General features: G+C 35.9%; 1 protein-coding gene across 1 annotated transcript; it reads left to right on the forward strand.

Moving 5' to 3' along the window:
- The first annotated feature begins 3,626 nt into the window (after window positions 1-3,626).
- Window positions 3,627-12,692, forward strand: LOC114407521 (protein transport protein Sec24-like At3g07100). The gene is made up of 14 exons (XM_028370647.1): window positions 3,627-3,761; window positions 4,156-5,249; window positions 5,333-5,471; window positions 5,993-6,183; window positions 6,998-7,105; window positions 7,193-7,396; window positions 7,840-8,071; window positions 8,900-9,049; window positions 9,176-9,332; window positions 9,802-9,929; window positions 10,018-10,340; window positions 10,425-10,613; window positions 11,725-11,962; window positions 12,205-12,692. The coding sequence occupies exons 2-13, from the start codon at window positions 4,215-4,217 to the stop codon at window positions 11,953-11,955; spliced, it is 3,087 nt and encodes a 1,028-aa protein (XP_028226448.1). The 5' UTR covers window positions 3,627-3,761; window positions 4,156-4,214; the 3' UTR covers window positions 11,956-11,962; window positions 12,205-12,692.
- Window positions 12,693-13,169: the final 477 nt, after the last annotated feature.

Consider the following 13,169-nt stretch of genomic DNA (forward strand, 5'->3'; position numbering starts at 1 on the left):
ATTTAAAACTTAAATCATAGGCTAAAATATATTTTTTGTCTCTATACATATTAAAATATTTGAAATTGGTTAATGCAAAATTTTGAGTCTTTTGTAATTGAAAAATTAAAATCTATTATTTTTTTTACTTGAACCTAGGTTTGAATATCGAAACCTACATTCATTGGTTTCATTGATGATTGTGAAAGTGACTGATCTACAGGGATTAAAAACTATCACAAAATATAGGAAAAAAATTCATAAATTCCTTTTTTTTAACCTTCTTATTCTGTAACTTTCTTCATCTTCTTCAAATTTAAATAAACATTTTTTTTCTTTTTCTTTTTTAAATATTTTGCTCAAATGGAATGATCAACACCATCTTATTGACCTCATTATCATCGTCTTCTTATTTAATTTTCCCTTCCTTCCAAAAACCTAGCACTTTCGCTCATAAACTCAACATTACTAATATCAATTCTAATGTTCTATTGAAATCAAGCATTCTCGACAAACTCAATAACCTGACTTTGACTTTCAAATTCACCTCTCTCTCAGATTAACCTTAACCTGATGGACGAAGAAGATGAACAAAGGTAGGGAAGATGAAATTACAAATTTGTGGTTTTTTCTACATTTTGTAGTGACTTTTAACTCTCAAAAATCACCCACTCTCGTATCAATCAATGAAACTAATGAAAAAGGATGACAGGTAGATTTAGACTTACCCAAACCTATGTCCTGGGCAACAAGTAACAAATTTCAATTTTTGGAGGATGAAAAAAAAACTCAAAATTTTGCAGAAACGGATTTCAAAATTTTTGATATTTATAAGAATGAAAAATATGTTTTCGCTTATAATTTAAGTTTTAAAAAATGTTGTATAGGCTCGAATTTGTCAAGCCTGCTTTAGGCCAAAAAACGTACACATCTTAATAATTTCATGAGAACGAAAAAATACTAAAAATTTTACCGAATAGATTTTAAATTTTTCAATATTATAAGAATGAAAAATATATTTTAGCCCGAACAAGATCAAATCTTGGAAGCAAACAAGTGCTTTGTCCTCTAGACTGGGCTGTTGTGGTGGTAATATTGAACATGAATGGCAGTTGTTCTTGGATTATGATCATGCAAGGAATATCTGGACTACAGCAAATTTATGGCACATGATTGATAACAGCGCTGGACCAATGCAGACAATTTACGTGATTTTATGTTCAAGCTTATGCAGGATTCCCAACCAAGCTTACGTTCTCGAATTGGTGTTGTTCTGTGGTGCATCTGGAAGTCTCGAATCACCAAATTACGGGATGATACAGCCATTCCACCAACAATTGCTTTCTCCTCTGCGTGGCAGCAATTAACATAATGGAGGAATGTTCAGTCATGGCAAACCCAAACCTTCAAACAACTTCTACCACCAAGCTGAACACTACCTCATAATGACTCCTTAAAGTGCAACACAGACGCAACAATCTTTTATGATGTGAAATGCTTTGGTTTCGGATTGTGTTTTGAGAGATAACCATGGAAACTTCATCAAGATTCAAGGCTAAGACCTCCCCAAAAGGGGCCGAAGCTTGGGCCTTCTTCTTAACTCTCTGGGTAAAAAGCCTTGATTTTGCAACCGTGATTTTTGAATCCGATTGTAAGGCTGTGACAGAGTGCTTTAATAGTTGCTCTAAAGGCTTTTTATTTTTTATTTTCATGTTACAATGAATAAATCTAGACAAGTCTTCTCTTCAATTCCAAACAAAGCGACAAACTAATCATGTAACTCATAAGTTAACAAAGACTTCAAGATTATATATGTTAACTAAGTGTAATTACATCCCACCGTATTTTTCGTGAATGAAATTATATAACATTTATCCCTCTAAAAAATTAGTCTTTTCTACTTCTCTGCTCCAAATTATTTTATTTAACAGATCTGAAGCTAGCAGAAAACAGTGTGTAAATAGCAGGACCTATGTTTATTTCATAAGGACGATTCTACGGTGGACCACCATTGAGACAAATGGTCCACTGGTGCATCAGTAATTTTACAATGCACAGTAGCTTAAAGTATAAAATATATTTTAATGTTAATACATAAAATGTCTATTACACCCTGAATTAATATTTTTTTTTAATAAAAAAAACATGATCATCATGTTAGATCATATTCTGCAGATTCATGTTCATCCTTGTTCATGTAAAAATTTGAAAAATTCTCAGTTTGATTCATTAGATTTTGAGTAAGTTGTTGTTTAGATGTTAAATAAGTACCTGATTTAAGTTGTTTTAAATCTAGATCCTTGATTTAAAGCAGAAACAACTTTAAAGAGCCTGAACATACCACATATAGATTCAAAGATTATAAACTTCTCACCAACCATCCTAACGTTGAATGAAACAACTATAATAAGATGTAGCAAAAGGCTAAGAAAATCCACAATTTTTGTTTTGCTTGTCTCTTTACTAATGTTTCCCAACTACATCAAACTATTAATTTTAATCATAACAATCAAGCTCATAAGAACAGAAACCTCCACGCAACAAAATAACAAATAGATCCCTCATCAACCTCCAAGCTTTTCTTGCATGAACCATTACTATCACCATATGACTACCATCACCAACCACAAGCCTTTGCCAAACCAGGAAAATACCAACTTGCAACAACAAAAAATAAAACAAATAATCTGTGTAATGAAAAGGAGAAAAAGGAAAAATCAAAGAACAAAAAGAGAATTTTTCTCTGTCGTGGATCACTGTGCGCGGTTGACGGAGGCGATTTTCGGTGGCGCCTTTCAAATTTTTTTCGTTGATGCACAATAGATACGGAAGCAAACAAAACGTAGGTTGCAGAGCTGGGATGTTTCAATTATTTTCTCTTCATCTTTGTTGTACCATGGATCTGGAAACAGAAAGACCTAGGCCGCATATCTAGAAGCAAACATGGGGCGACTTTGAAGATAGAAGGATGCGACCATGGACTCCATTATCGGTGGTGAAGAGCGGGAGCAAGCGAACAAGAAAGAGAGCATCGTGAACGTGGTTCAGTCTTGGCTCGTGTGATCAATAATGGCTTAGCCTTGACGGCGGCGGTGTGTTTTGCCGTCCTCCTCCCCTTTTCTATCTTCGTGACGGTGGCGACGATTCAGTTTTTTTTTTTAAAGTAGGGTTAAAATGGCCTTCTCATATACAATTTTATTTTGATATATTTTTTTAACCCAACTACTTCATTTTAATATATTTTTTAACCCAATTACTATCTTATAATATGAACCGTCCAATTATTTAATTATATATCTAACGGTGATGAATGTTAGTAAAATTGGTATTTATGTATTTTAAAAGTCTATTTGACTATTTCAAAATTTCAACCATTTGCAGCTAACTCTCTAAGGAAAATTACTTTCTGCACCTCTGGAATTGCTTTCTGTACGTCCTATATTACTTTCGGAATGATCATTTCAAAAGTAACGTGGGTAGTGCAGGAAGTTTCTGATGTGCAGAAGAAATCACGAAAGCACCCCTCTCGAGGATGTATAAATAGAAATGGGCCTACAATTACAGTCCAGCCAAAAGTTGGACCACGAGCCCAAACGACGGCCACAACCGGAAAAAAAAAAAAAGAAAGGAAAGAAGGGTGAAATTCGTAGAGTTCTAGTCCTTGCAGAGAAGGTGCTCTCTGCTTCGTCTGGGTGTATCAGAAGAGAGGGTCCTTACCCGAGTTTAGCTCAATCGTGCGGTGCGGATCAGCCTCTACTTCTACGATCCAAATCGTCGACTCGGTGAGTCATCCTCTCTCGATTTGAATTTCCAACTTCTTCTATGTCCCCTCCCCTATTTTTCTCGATCTGTCACATCACAAATCCACTTAAATCCAAATCACCTATTAGGCCTCCTACTGTTCTTCTCAGAACCCTAACACTTCCGTCTCTGTATCCTTCTCCTATAATCTTTCTTCATCTAAGTTTAGCAATGTTCAATTCTCATTCATCTTACTACTTGTGCTATTTTCAATGCGTCCGAGGCTAGTTGACCGTGCCAAAGTGAACCAAAGTGCTTCCCTTTTTTACAATTATTGATGATTTGAACTGTGTTGTGTTTGGTTTCTTTTTATGTATGTATTGAACACTGCGTGCATCGAATTGCTTTCTTCTGGCGGACTTGGTGATGGAACAGGTTTTAAGTTTTATTTGAATTAGAGAGAAGAAGTGATTTGGATTGTTTTCTAATAATCTATGGGGACTGAAAATCCTGGTCGTCCAACCTTCCCTCCTTCAAGACCTGCTTCATCGCCTTTTGCCGCTGCACAGACAGTGTCACCTTTTTCGTCAACCGGTCCCGTGGCTGGATCAGAGCCTCCTTCTTTTCGCCCTAGTCCTTCTGCTCCTCCACCGCAAGGCGCCATGCGGTTTTCGTCGGCTGGACCTGCTGCAGTTAGACCCGGAGCACCCAGTTTTAGACCTGCACCACCAGGGAGGTTCAATGATCCATCAGTACCTCCTCCAGTGGGACCTTCCAATGCCCCACCGGCTGCTGGACCTTTCCAGCAGTTTCCGCCACCGCCTTTTCCCCCAACAATGCAGCCACGTGGTCCTCCGCAGCCAATGTTACCGCCATCAATTCAATCTCCACCTAGTCAAGCACTGCCTTTTCCCACGTCTCTTCCGGCTCAACCACAGATGCCTTCTGTTCCAATGGGCTCTCCCCCGCCGCCGCCACAAAGTGCTGCTCCTGCACATTTAGGTTCAAATTTTCCTCCTCCGCCACCTACAATTCAGCCATCTTTTCCTGGGTACCCGAGTAAGCATGCCGGTCCTGAAATGCAAGCTCCACCTATGCACTCCTCGTTCCCTGCTAATCAAGGAAATTTTGGGCCTGTCCCGCCTGCGGCTTCTTCTCCTTTTTTGTCTCACCCAGGAGGTTATGTTCCATCACCCCCAATGGCTCCCCCACTAGGTATCCAGCCAATGCAGCAGCCAGGATCTGTGCCCCCAATGGGTGCCATTCAGGGCTTGGCAGAAGACTTCAACGCACTCACATTGCAAACTCGTCCTGGAACAATGGATCCATTATTTGATGCCAAGGAACTTCCAAGGCCATTGGAAGGTGATGTTGAACCAAAGAATTTGGTTGACATGTATCCCATGAACTGCAGTCCCCGGTATCTACGACTCACAACCAGTGCAGTTCCTAGCTCCCAGTCCTTGGCTTCAAGGTGGCATCTTCCTCTTGGAGCAGTTGTATGTCCGCTTGCTGAACCTCCTGATGGGGTTAGTGCTTCTTTACCCTGTTTGATGAGCAGAAACATACTGGGTCATGTTATTTTCAATTATTTGCTGTTCTTTGTTTTCAGGAAGAGGTGCCTATAGTTAATTTTGCTCCAGCTAGTGTTGTCCGCTGCAGAAGATGTCGCACATATGTGAATCCTTATATGACATTTTCGGAAGCTGGAAGAAAGTTCCGTTGCAACATCTGTACCTTGCTTAACGATGGTACTTTTTACTTTCATAACCTCATCTTTTGCTTTTGAAGATAAAGAAAGTCAAAAGAAGAAAATAGTTGGAATTTAGTCTCAACTCAACACTTCAGGCCAGCACCTTTTAATCACGAGAAACTGTTTTCTTGGTTGCTCTGAAAATTCATTTATTTCTGTTTGTGTCATTTGCATTATAATGATTATATTGGATGTGCCCAAAGGGGCATTTCATAATCACATACTTCACTTTTTTACCTTTGCAAGGTGGATTAAGTTTCAGTTTCATGAGGGACTAAACTTGTTCTATGATTTTTTTACTCTCTATATTCATGTCAGTTTTTGTACTGTGTTTATTACTATCGTGATAAATGGACCATAACTATTCTATGATGTTAAACTATTCAGTTAACCTGCTTGCATGATTAAGAATTTCTGCTAGGAAAATTACTTGTTTATGTGAAATATATTATGTTATGCATATTGTAATTGGTTGAACATTATCTTCGTAATGATGTTAATATAGAGTGTTATGTACAGTTCCTAGTGAATATTATGCTCAATTAGATGCAACTGGAAAAAGAGTTGATATAAATCAACGACCTGAGCTTACAAAGGGGACTGTAGAATTTGTTGCCCCTGCTGAGTACATGGTGCGGCCTCCTATGCCACCAGTGTATTTCTTCCTCATTGATGTTTCCATATCTGCTGTTAGAAGTGGCATGATTGAGGTGAGTTCTTTACTTTTAGCACAATGTGTAACCTTGTACAGCATTTTAATAGATTTTACAGTTTTTTTTTGAAAAAATAATAAATTGTACTGTTGGTTAGCATGTGGCCCTATTTTTGTGAGTTAAAAGATTCAGGATTAGTACCAGTTACAAACAAATTTTTATTTCATCTACCATAAAAAAAGAGCTATCATATTTTGTCTTACATTAGATTATTTAGATAAGAAAATGGTCTGCTCACCAGAAAACATATTAATATGGTTTTCATTTTCACTAAAATTTATAGTTTTATACATCATATTTTTTAGATTATTTTAATCGTTCAATTTTATTTCCTTTGAGTAATTTATTTACTGCTGAAACTCACAATAATTGGTTGAGTTTATTTCTTATGTGTATTTGAGGGTTGCATATTAAGTTATTAACCTTCGTTTATTATGCTTCATGAGCATGTATGGGTAATTTGTGCATGATTACTTTCATATAGAATGAATTCTGAAGAATTACTTTTAGAAGATTGAATTTTATTTTGGGAATATTCACTCAAAATGAGTTTTGTAGAAATGGGTTTCTTTTGGATATTGCAAGAACAAAATTGTCCTACATAAAGGGCAAGTATTAAAAATGAAATTTGCCTAGAAGTAACATTTAGTCATTTACTTCTTCAGAAACATTTATGGGCAACTTTGGGTTGTTGGATGCTTTTTTGCATTTGAGGTTAATAAATTAACAATTCGTCCCAAGTACCAACTATTTCTGAGGTGTTTAGTGCACTTTATTTTTCGCGCTGATGATGTTACTGTCGTAAATGCAGGTTGTAGCCAATACAATAAAGTCATGCTTAGATGAGCTGCCCGGCTTTCCACGTACGCAAATAGGGTTTGCAACTTTTGACAGCACAATACATTTTTATAACATGAAGGTTTGCTGTGTTATTAGTATTACCACAATTAATATATCTGGCTTTCCTCAATTTATACTAATTATCCTGTGTGTTATGCTTTTGCAGTCTTCCTTGACTCAACCACAGATGTTGGTAGTGTCAGATCTCGATGATATATTTATTCCACTGCCAGATGATCTTCTCGTTAACTTGTCTGAATCAAGAAATGTGGTAGAAACCTTCCTAGATAGTTTGCCAACCATGTTCCAGGACAATGTAAACTTGGAATCAGCTTTTGGTCCTGCTCTTAAGGCTGCATTTATGGTTATGGTATGTCAGTCTCTTTTAAACCTTCAATGGTGATTTTTCTTATCAAAATATCTGTTGCTAGTTTTTTTTTTTTTTTCCTTCTTTTTCAATAGGCAGTGAACTTAATACATTGGATGAATCTGGTATTAATTGATACAAAGTTACTGTTATATTACATATTTTAAGATTTAATTGCTTGCTCAATTCCTAGCTCCAAAAATGGCCTTGGGACATTGCTGGGCACACTAAACTATCAAAAGGTCACTTAATAAATCAGATGAACCATAGAGAAGCAAGTTACATTCTATGCAGAATGGTGGGCCCTCTAGTTGGTTAAATTTAAGAGAACTACATCCACTGAGAATTTATTGAGTTTTCTGTACATTTTTCCTTTGCATTGATTTAGCAATGTCATTTTTCTTATACGTTACTTTGTTGTCGTCTTTTCATGCATCACTTTGCAGAGTCAACTTGGAGGGAAATTGTTAATATTTCAAAACACACTTCCATCTCTTGGTGTTGGCCGCTTGAAGTTACGTGGAGATGATTCTCGTGTTTACGGGACAGACAAAGAATATGGATTGAGACTGCCTGATGATCCATTCTATAAACAAATGGCTGCTGAGTTTTCCAAGTACCAAATCTCAACAAATGTGTATGCATTCAGTGATAAGTACACTGACATAGCCTCCTTAGGTAAGTTTTTTCAGTCTCTTCAAAATTATGCGACACTCTTATTCTCTAAAAAAAGCCACAATTTGGATAGGAAGGCTTGTAATTGATAAATCTAATGGATGGTTCTTTATCGTTACAAAATGTTACTTGAGAGACTTGAGATGTGAAAATTGGCACAAAATCACTGACTATTCTCTCTGCTGATGTATATTGTATGTAAAAAGAGGGTTCTAAAGAGGACAATCAGAGGGTCAGAAAAGAGAGAAAGGCTACTGCCTATGACAACTAATATATAAAAAAGATACAACAAAAATCAGCTTTATAAAGCTGTACAACAGATGATAAACAACTTTTTTAACAATGTTTTATGATGTCTTAATCCCATGATTTTATAGCCGTTTATAAAGTATGTTAAAATCTTATTTTGTATCATCTTCATTTTAAAATGCTTTTGGAGTCTGGCAATCTTGCCAATTAATATGTCTGAGTACTTTGTATTGTACACAAATGATTGCACTCTTCCCTTGATACTTGACAGCATGACTTTGGTATACAGTTAAGAGTTCTACAAAGTTAGTTCGTCACTTTATTTTGACCATTGAATAAACTTAATTGAATGACTTCCATGGATGTGTTGCCAAAAATACTGGCCTGCAAATGCTTAATTGAATTAGCAAATTATGCATGATGTTTAGTTATTCTGTAAATAATGCACCCCCCCTAATTCTGTTAGATTTGATTCTCTCCCAGAGTCAGCATATGTGTTCTTCTTAGCACATATCCCGGGTATGCTAATGATCCTATACTTGACAAAGTGAATTATGTATTTATAATTTACTGGCTGTTTAGGAACTCTGGCAAAGTATACTGCTGGTCAAGTGTATTACTACCCAGCTTTCCAATCAGCCATTCATGGGGAGAAATTGAGACATGAATTGAGGAGAGACCTTACCAGAGAAACTGCATGGGAAGCTGTAATGCGCATTAGATGTGCAAAAGGTCTGTGCATCTATTATAGCTTGAAAATTCTTTTCTTCATTGCCTCCTTTTGTTTATCTGCTGTTCCATGCAACTCATATATGGTATTACATGCATAAAATTGCTGATAATTGCCTATATTTTTAGGTGTTCGCTTCACAACTTATCATGGAAACTTCATGCTGAGGTCCACTGATTTGTTAGCACTTCCTGCTGTAGATTGTGATAAAGCCTTTGCCATGCAGTTATCACTTGAAGAGACATTGTTGACAACTCAGACAATGTATTTGCAAGTAGCATTGTTGTATCCTTTCTTTGATAACTTTTGAGATGAGCTATAATATTAATCATAATTTTTAATCTAATGTTTACGATACTAGATATCTTTATTGTAATGTAAGAATAACATGTTTTCTTATCTGAAAAGTATTATTATCATAAAGCGTATAATTGATATTTGCCAAATTATGTTGGCTGTTGACTACCTAATGCTATCCTCCTTTATTCATTCCTGTACTTCAGCCATTTATGTTACTTGTTGGAATTGTTGCCTTCCTGGTATATTTAAAGTTAAGAGATTCATTCACTTTTTATGCATTGAAATATTGTTAAGTTATTCTTTCCCCAAAGGAATGACTATCTCTATTTGAGATGCTGTCCTTAGACATTCAGTTATACTTTTCGAGAGTTTGTTTCCTTGGGAAGTACAAAAAATAAATTTAATCTTATGTGAAATTGTTTCTAAGCTAGTTGCATCCATAACAACAAAATAGATATACTGCATCTTGTGGTGAAAGGCGAATAAGAGTACACACAATGGCACTTCCAGTAGTTACAGAGTTAGCAGATATCTATCGGCTGGCTGATACGGGTGCAATTGTATCACTGTTAAGTAGGCTAGGTAGGTAAACTGGACTTCTGGTCCAGAGACATCATATGTGATGGATGATAGTTGCTTTTTATCTTAAACAGTTCCTTCATAATTGCAGCAATTGAGAAAACATTGTCCCAAAAACTGGAAGATGCACGGAGTGCTGTTCAACTAAGAGTTGTGAAAGCCCTCAGGGAATATCGAAATCTTTATTCTGTGCAACATCGCTTGGCAAACAGAATGATATATCCTGAGTCTTTAAAGTTCTTAATGTTGTATGGATTAGCCCTTTGTAGATCAACAGCTTTACGTGGAGGGTATGGCGATGTTCCACTGGATGAACGGTGTGCTGCAGGACACATAATGATGACTGTATCAATAAAAAGACTGTTGAAACTTCTCTATCCTAGCTTAATTCGACTTGATGAATATCTTCTGAAGGTATACGTTGCTTACCTTAAAAAGATACCAATAATATGGTTAAACTGTCAGATGCATGAATTATTAATTCCTCCGGTGTTCCAGGCATCTGTACAGGCTGATGACTTAAAAAGTGTTGAGAGAAGGTTACCTTTGACTGGGGAGAGCTTAGACTCTAGAGGCCTTTATATTTATGATGATGGTTTCCGGTTCATTATATGGTTTGGTCGGGTGATTTCACCTGATATAGCCAAGAATTTACTTGGGGCAGACTTTGCAGCAGAACTATCAAAGGTATTGTATATTCTTGCTATTCAAAAACAGGTTCATAATAGGTATTTTTCAAGGCAGAGGAGAGTTTATTATAGGTTGTCACATTGAGCAGATGCATCTTTTTTTTATTTATTTTTTGTTTTTTCTTTCTAACTTTTATCTCTTGTTCAAATTGATGTTGGTTGCTTTTTGGTTCTTAATGAAATAAAATCGCATTGATCTTGCATGCATGTAGCCAAATGGCGTGGTGTGATCTCTGTAACCAACCTCACTTAATGGGATAAGGTTTTTAATCTTTGATATTTTTATATTAGAATTGAAAAGAAATATTGTACGTTACCCATGTGATTTCATTTAACTATACAGTAGTTATAATTAACTATGAAATTCTATGATGAGCATCATCTTCATGATAGAACACTTGATTCAATGGTCAGCTTTTGTGTGACGTTCATTGATAGTGTGGTATAGTGGTGTAGTGCAGCCTTGGGCTGCTACAAAGTTTGCATGATGGTGCATTTTTGAATGGTGACTGCAGTTGCAATCACAGTGAAAATAACCAGCTATTATGGTGCTACAGGGAAGCATTTTTGAAATCCCATTTTGCCTCAATGCTGTGACATTTTGGGGGTTTGTTGGGGGCAAATTAGAGATTTTCATCCTCCCTTTTCAAAACTTAAAAAAAACAAAAAGAAACTACTTGGATACAGTTTTCCATGCTTCTCTCTCCTGTGTGACCAAACACCTGTCTACCCAGACTACCCCATCTATGGGTTCCGTCTGAGTATTTTTGGCAACACCCAACTACCATTATTTTCTCTGTTTTAAACTCTGAAGCACATCCTGAACCACCTCTGTTCTTTTCTCCATGCAATGGCCATGCCATTATCTCAGCTGCTACACGTCGCTATCTGAGTTTGATAACTATGATTTATCCTATACAAATTTTATTCTTAAGGATTGACATTTAGATGCACTGATATTGATAGATATTATTCTTAACTCAATTGAATAACTTCTTGTATGGCAATTCATAGCATCAAATCATTGTAGAGTAGATATGTTTGTGTATTCCTCTTGTATTTATCTAATCGAACAAGGTGCTGTGTGTATGCTTTATTTCTTTAAACAGACTACTCTCAGTGAGCATGATAATGAAATGTCAAGGAGGCTGGTGAAGGTACTTGAGAAGTTGAGATATACAGATCGTGCATATTACCAGTTGTGCCACCTTGTGAGGCAAGGTGAACAACCCAAAGAAGGATTCCTCCTTCTTTCAAACCTTGTTGAGGACCAGATGGGTGGTAACAGTGGGTATGCTGAATGGATGCTGCAGATATCCCGACAAGTGCAGCAATCATAATATATAGGTATGCGTGACTTGTGATCCTCTTTAGGAAATCAAAGTTAAATCTGGTGATTTTTCAAGGATTACCAATGGACACTGATTTTTTTGGTTATGAATATCTAGTATCTTTGGCTTTGACTACTGTAGTGTTGTCCTTGAGATTCTGTTTTAGTGTCCAGAAGGCAGAATTTGTTTTAAATTCCTATTTACGGTGATCTGAACATAATCACTTATCAACTTTGTATATTGATTCCCTTTTGGCAGCTTCCCTGGCTAAATAAGCAAGTCAGGTCTGCTATTTGTCTCACAAGTGACGACCATTTCTTTCTGCATTGGAGATATATTAAATCTGTCCTTTGGGGGTGCTTGGAGAAGCATTCTTGACCTGGCTAATTGATCGTTACTTGTGAGAAGCATGCTTTTGAGAGATTGTTGATTCATCCTGGGATGTATCCGTTAGGTGAACTCTACCACAGAGATTGAATTTAAACGTGTTTTCATGTTTTTGATATAGAGGGAAGAAAGAAACACTTTTTTGGTTACTTTACCTTGTGAGATTAGTTGTCACTTTCTGTTTTATATTTCCTTTTGTCGTCATCTTATGGTTGATTCTTTCATTGTAGAAAAAGAAAGTAGACAGAGAACTGAGAAGAGATGGCATGTCAAATTGGTCTTGCGAAATCTTAAATTTTGTTTGTTGAAAATTATTATTTATTCTGATATTTAATGTTGAAACTTTGTTTTTTTTCAAATTGAAATTTAATTTATTTTTTGGTCCATAGAATTATAGGAAAAGATGGTGCCACTCTGAGTGCGAGACTAAAGTCACGTTGGAATTGCTATAGCAATACAATTTCCGAAATTAATTAATTTTTACAAGACTATTAGTAGTCACGTTGGAGCTCCTTTCCTGGTGGTGAGATAAATTATGTTAAATAAATAAATAATTTGGGAGGTTTTGTAAAATGTTAAAAAAATTATTTTGATTAAACAATTAGACGTGAAATCTGTCAAAAAAAATTATTAGCAACATAAAATTCATAATAATTCATCAAATTTGTATCTTTTTTTAATATCAATTTTTTTAAGTTATAAAAAATTAATTGAAAATGATTGAATTCTGTTGTCCCCTTTAATTTTTTTAATAATCTTAATTCAATACATTCCCTATTTATACCAAAGCCTAATACATGTGCATTCAAAACATTCCCTAATTTGTGTTAAACCAT

The sequence above is a fragment of the Glycine soja genome, chromosome 3 (assembly GCF_004193775.1).
Source record: "Glycine soja cultivar W05 chromosome 3, ASM419377v2, whole genome shotgun sequence".
Taxonomy (NCBI): Eukaryota; Viridiplantae; Streptophyta; class Magnoliopsida; order Fabales; family Fabaceae; genus Glycine; species Glycine soja.

Coding starts and splice junctions, on each gene's coding strand:
- LOC114407521 (XM_028370647.1), top strand. CDS start 4,215: ATGGGGACTGAAAATCCTGGTCGTCCAACCTTCCCTCCTTCAAGACCT. Junction 5,250..5,332: donor TTGCTGAACCTCCTGATGGG/GTTAGTGCTTCT, acceptor CTTTGTTTTCAG/GAAGAGGTGCCTATAGTTAA. Junction 8,072..8,899: donor CACTGACATAGCCTCCTTAG/GTAAGTTTTTTC, acceptor CTGGCTGTTTAG/GAACTCTGGCAAAGTATACT.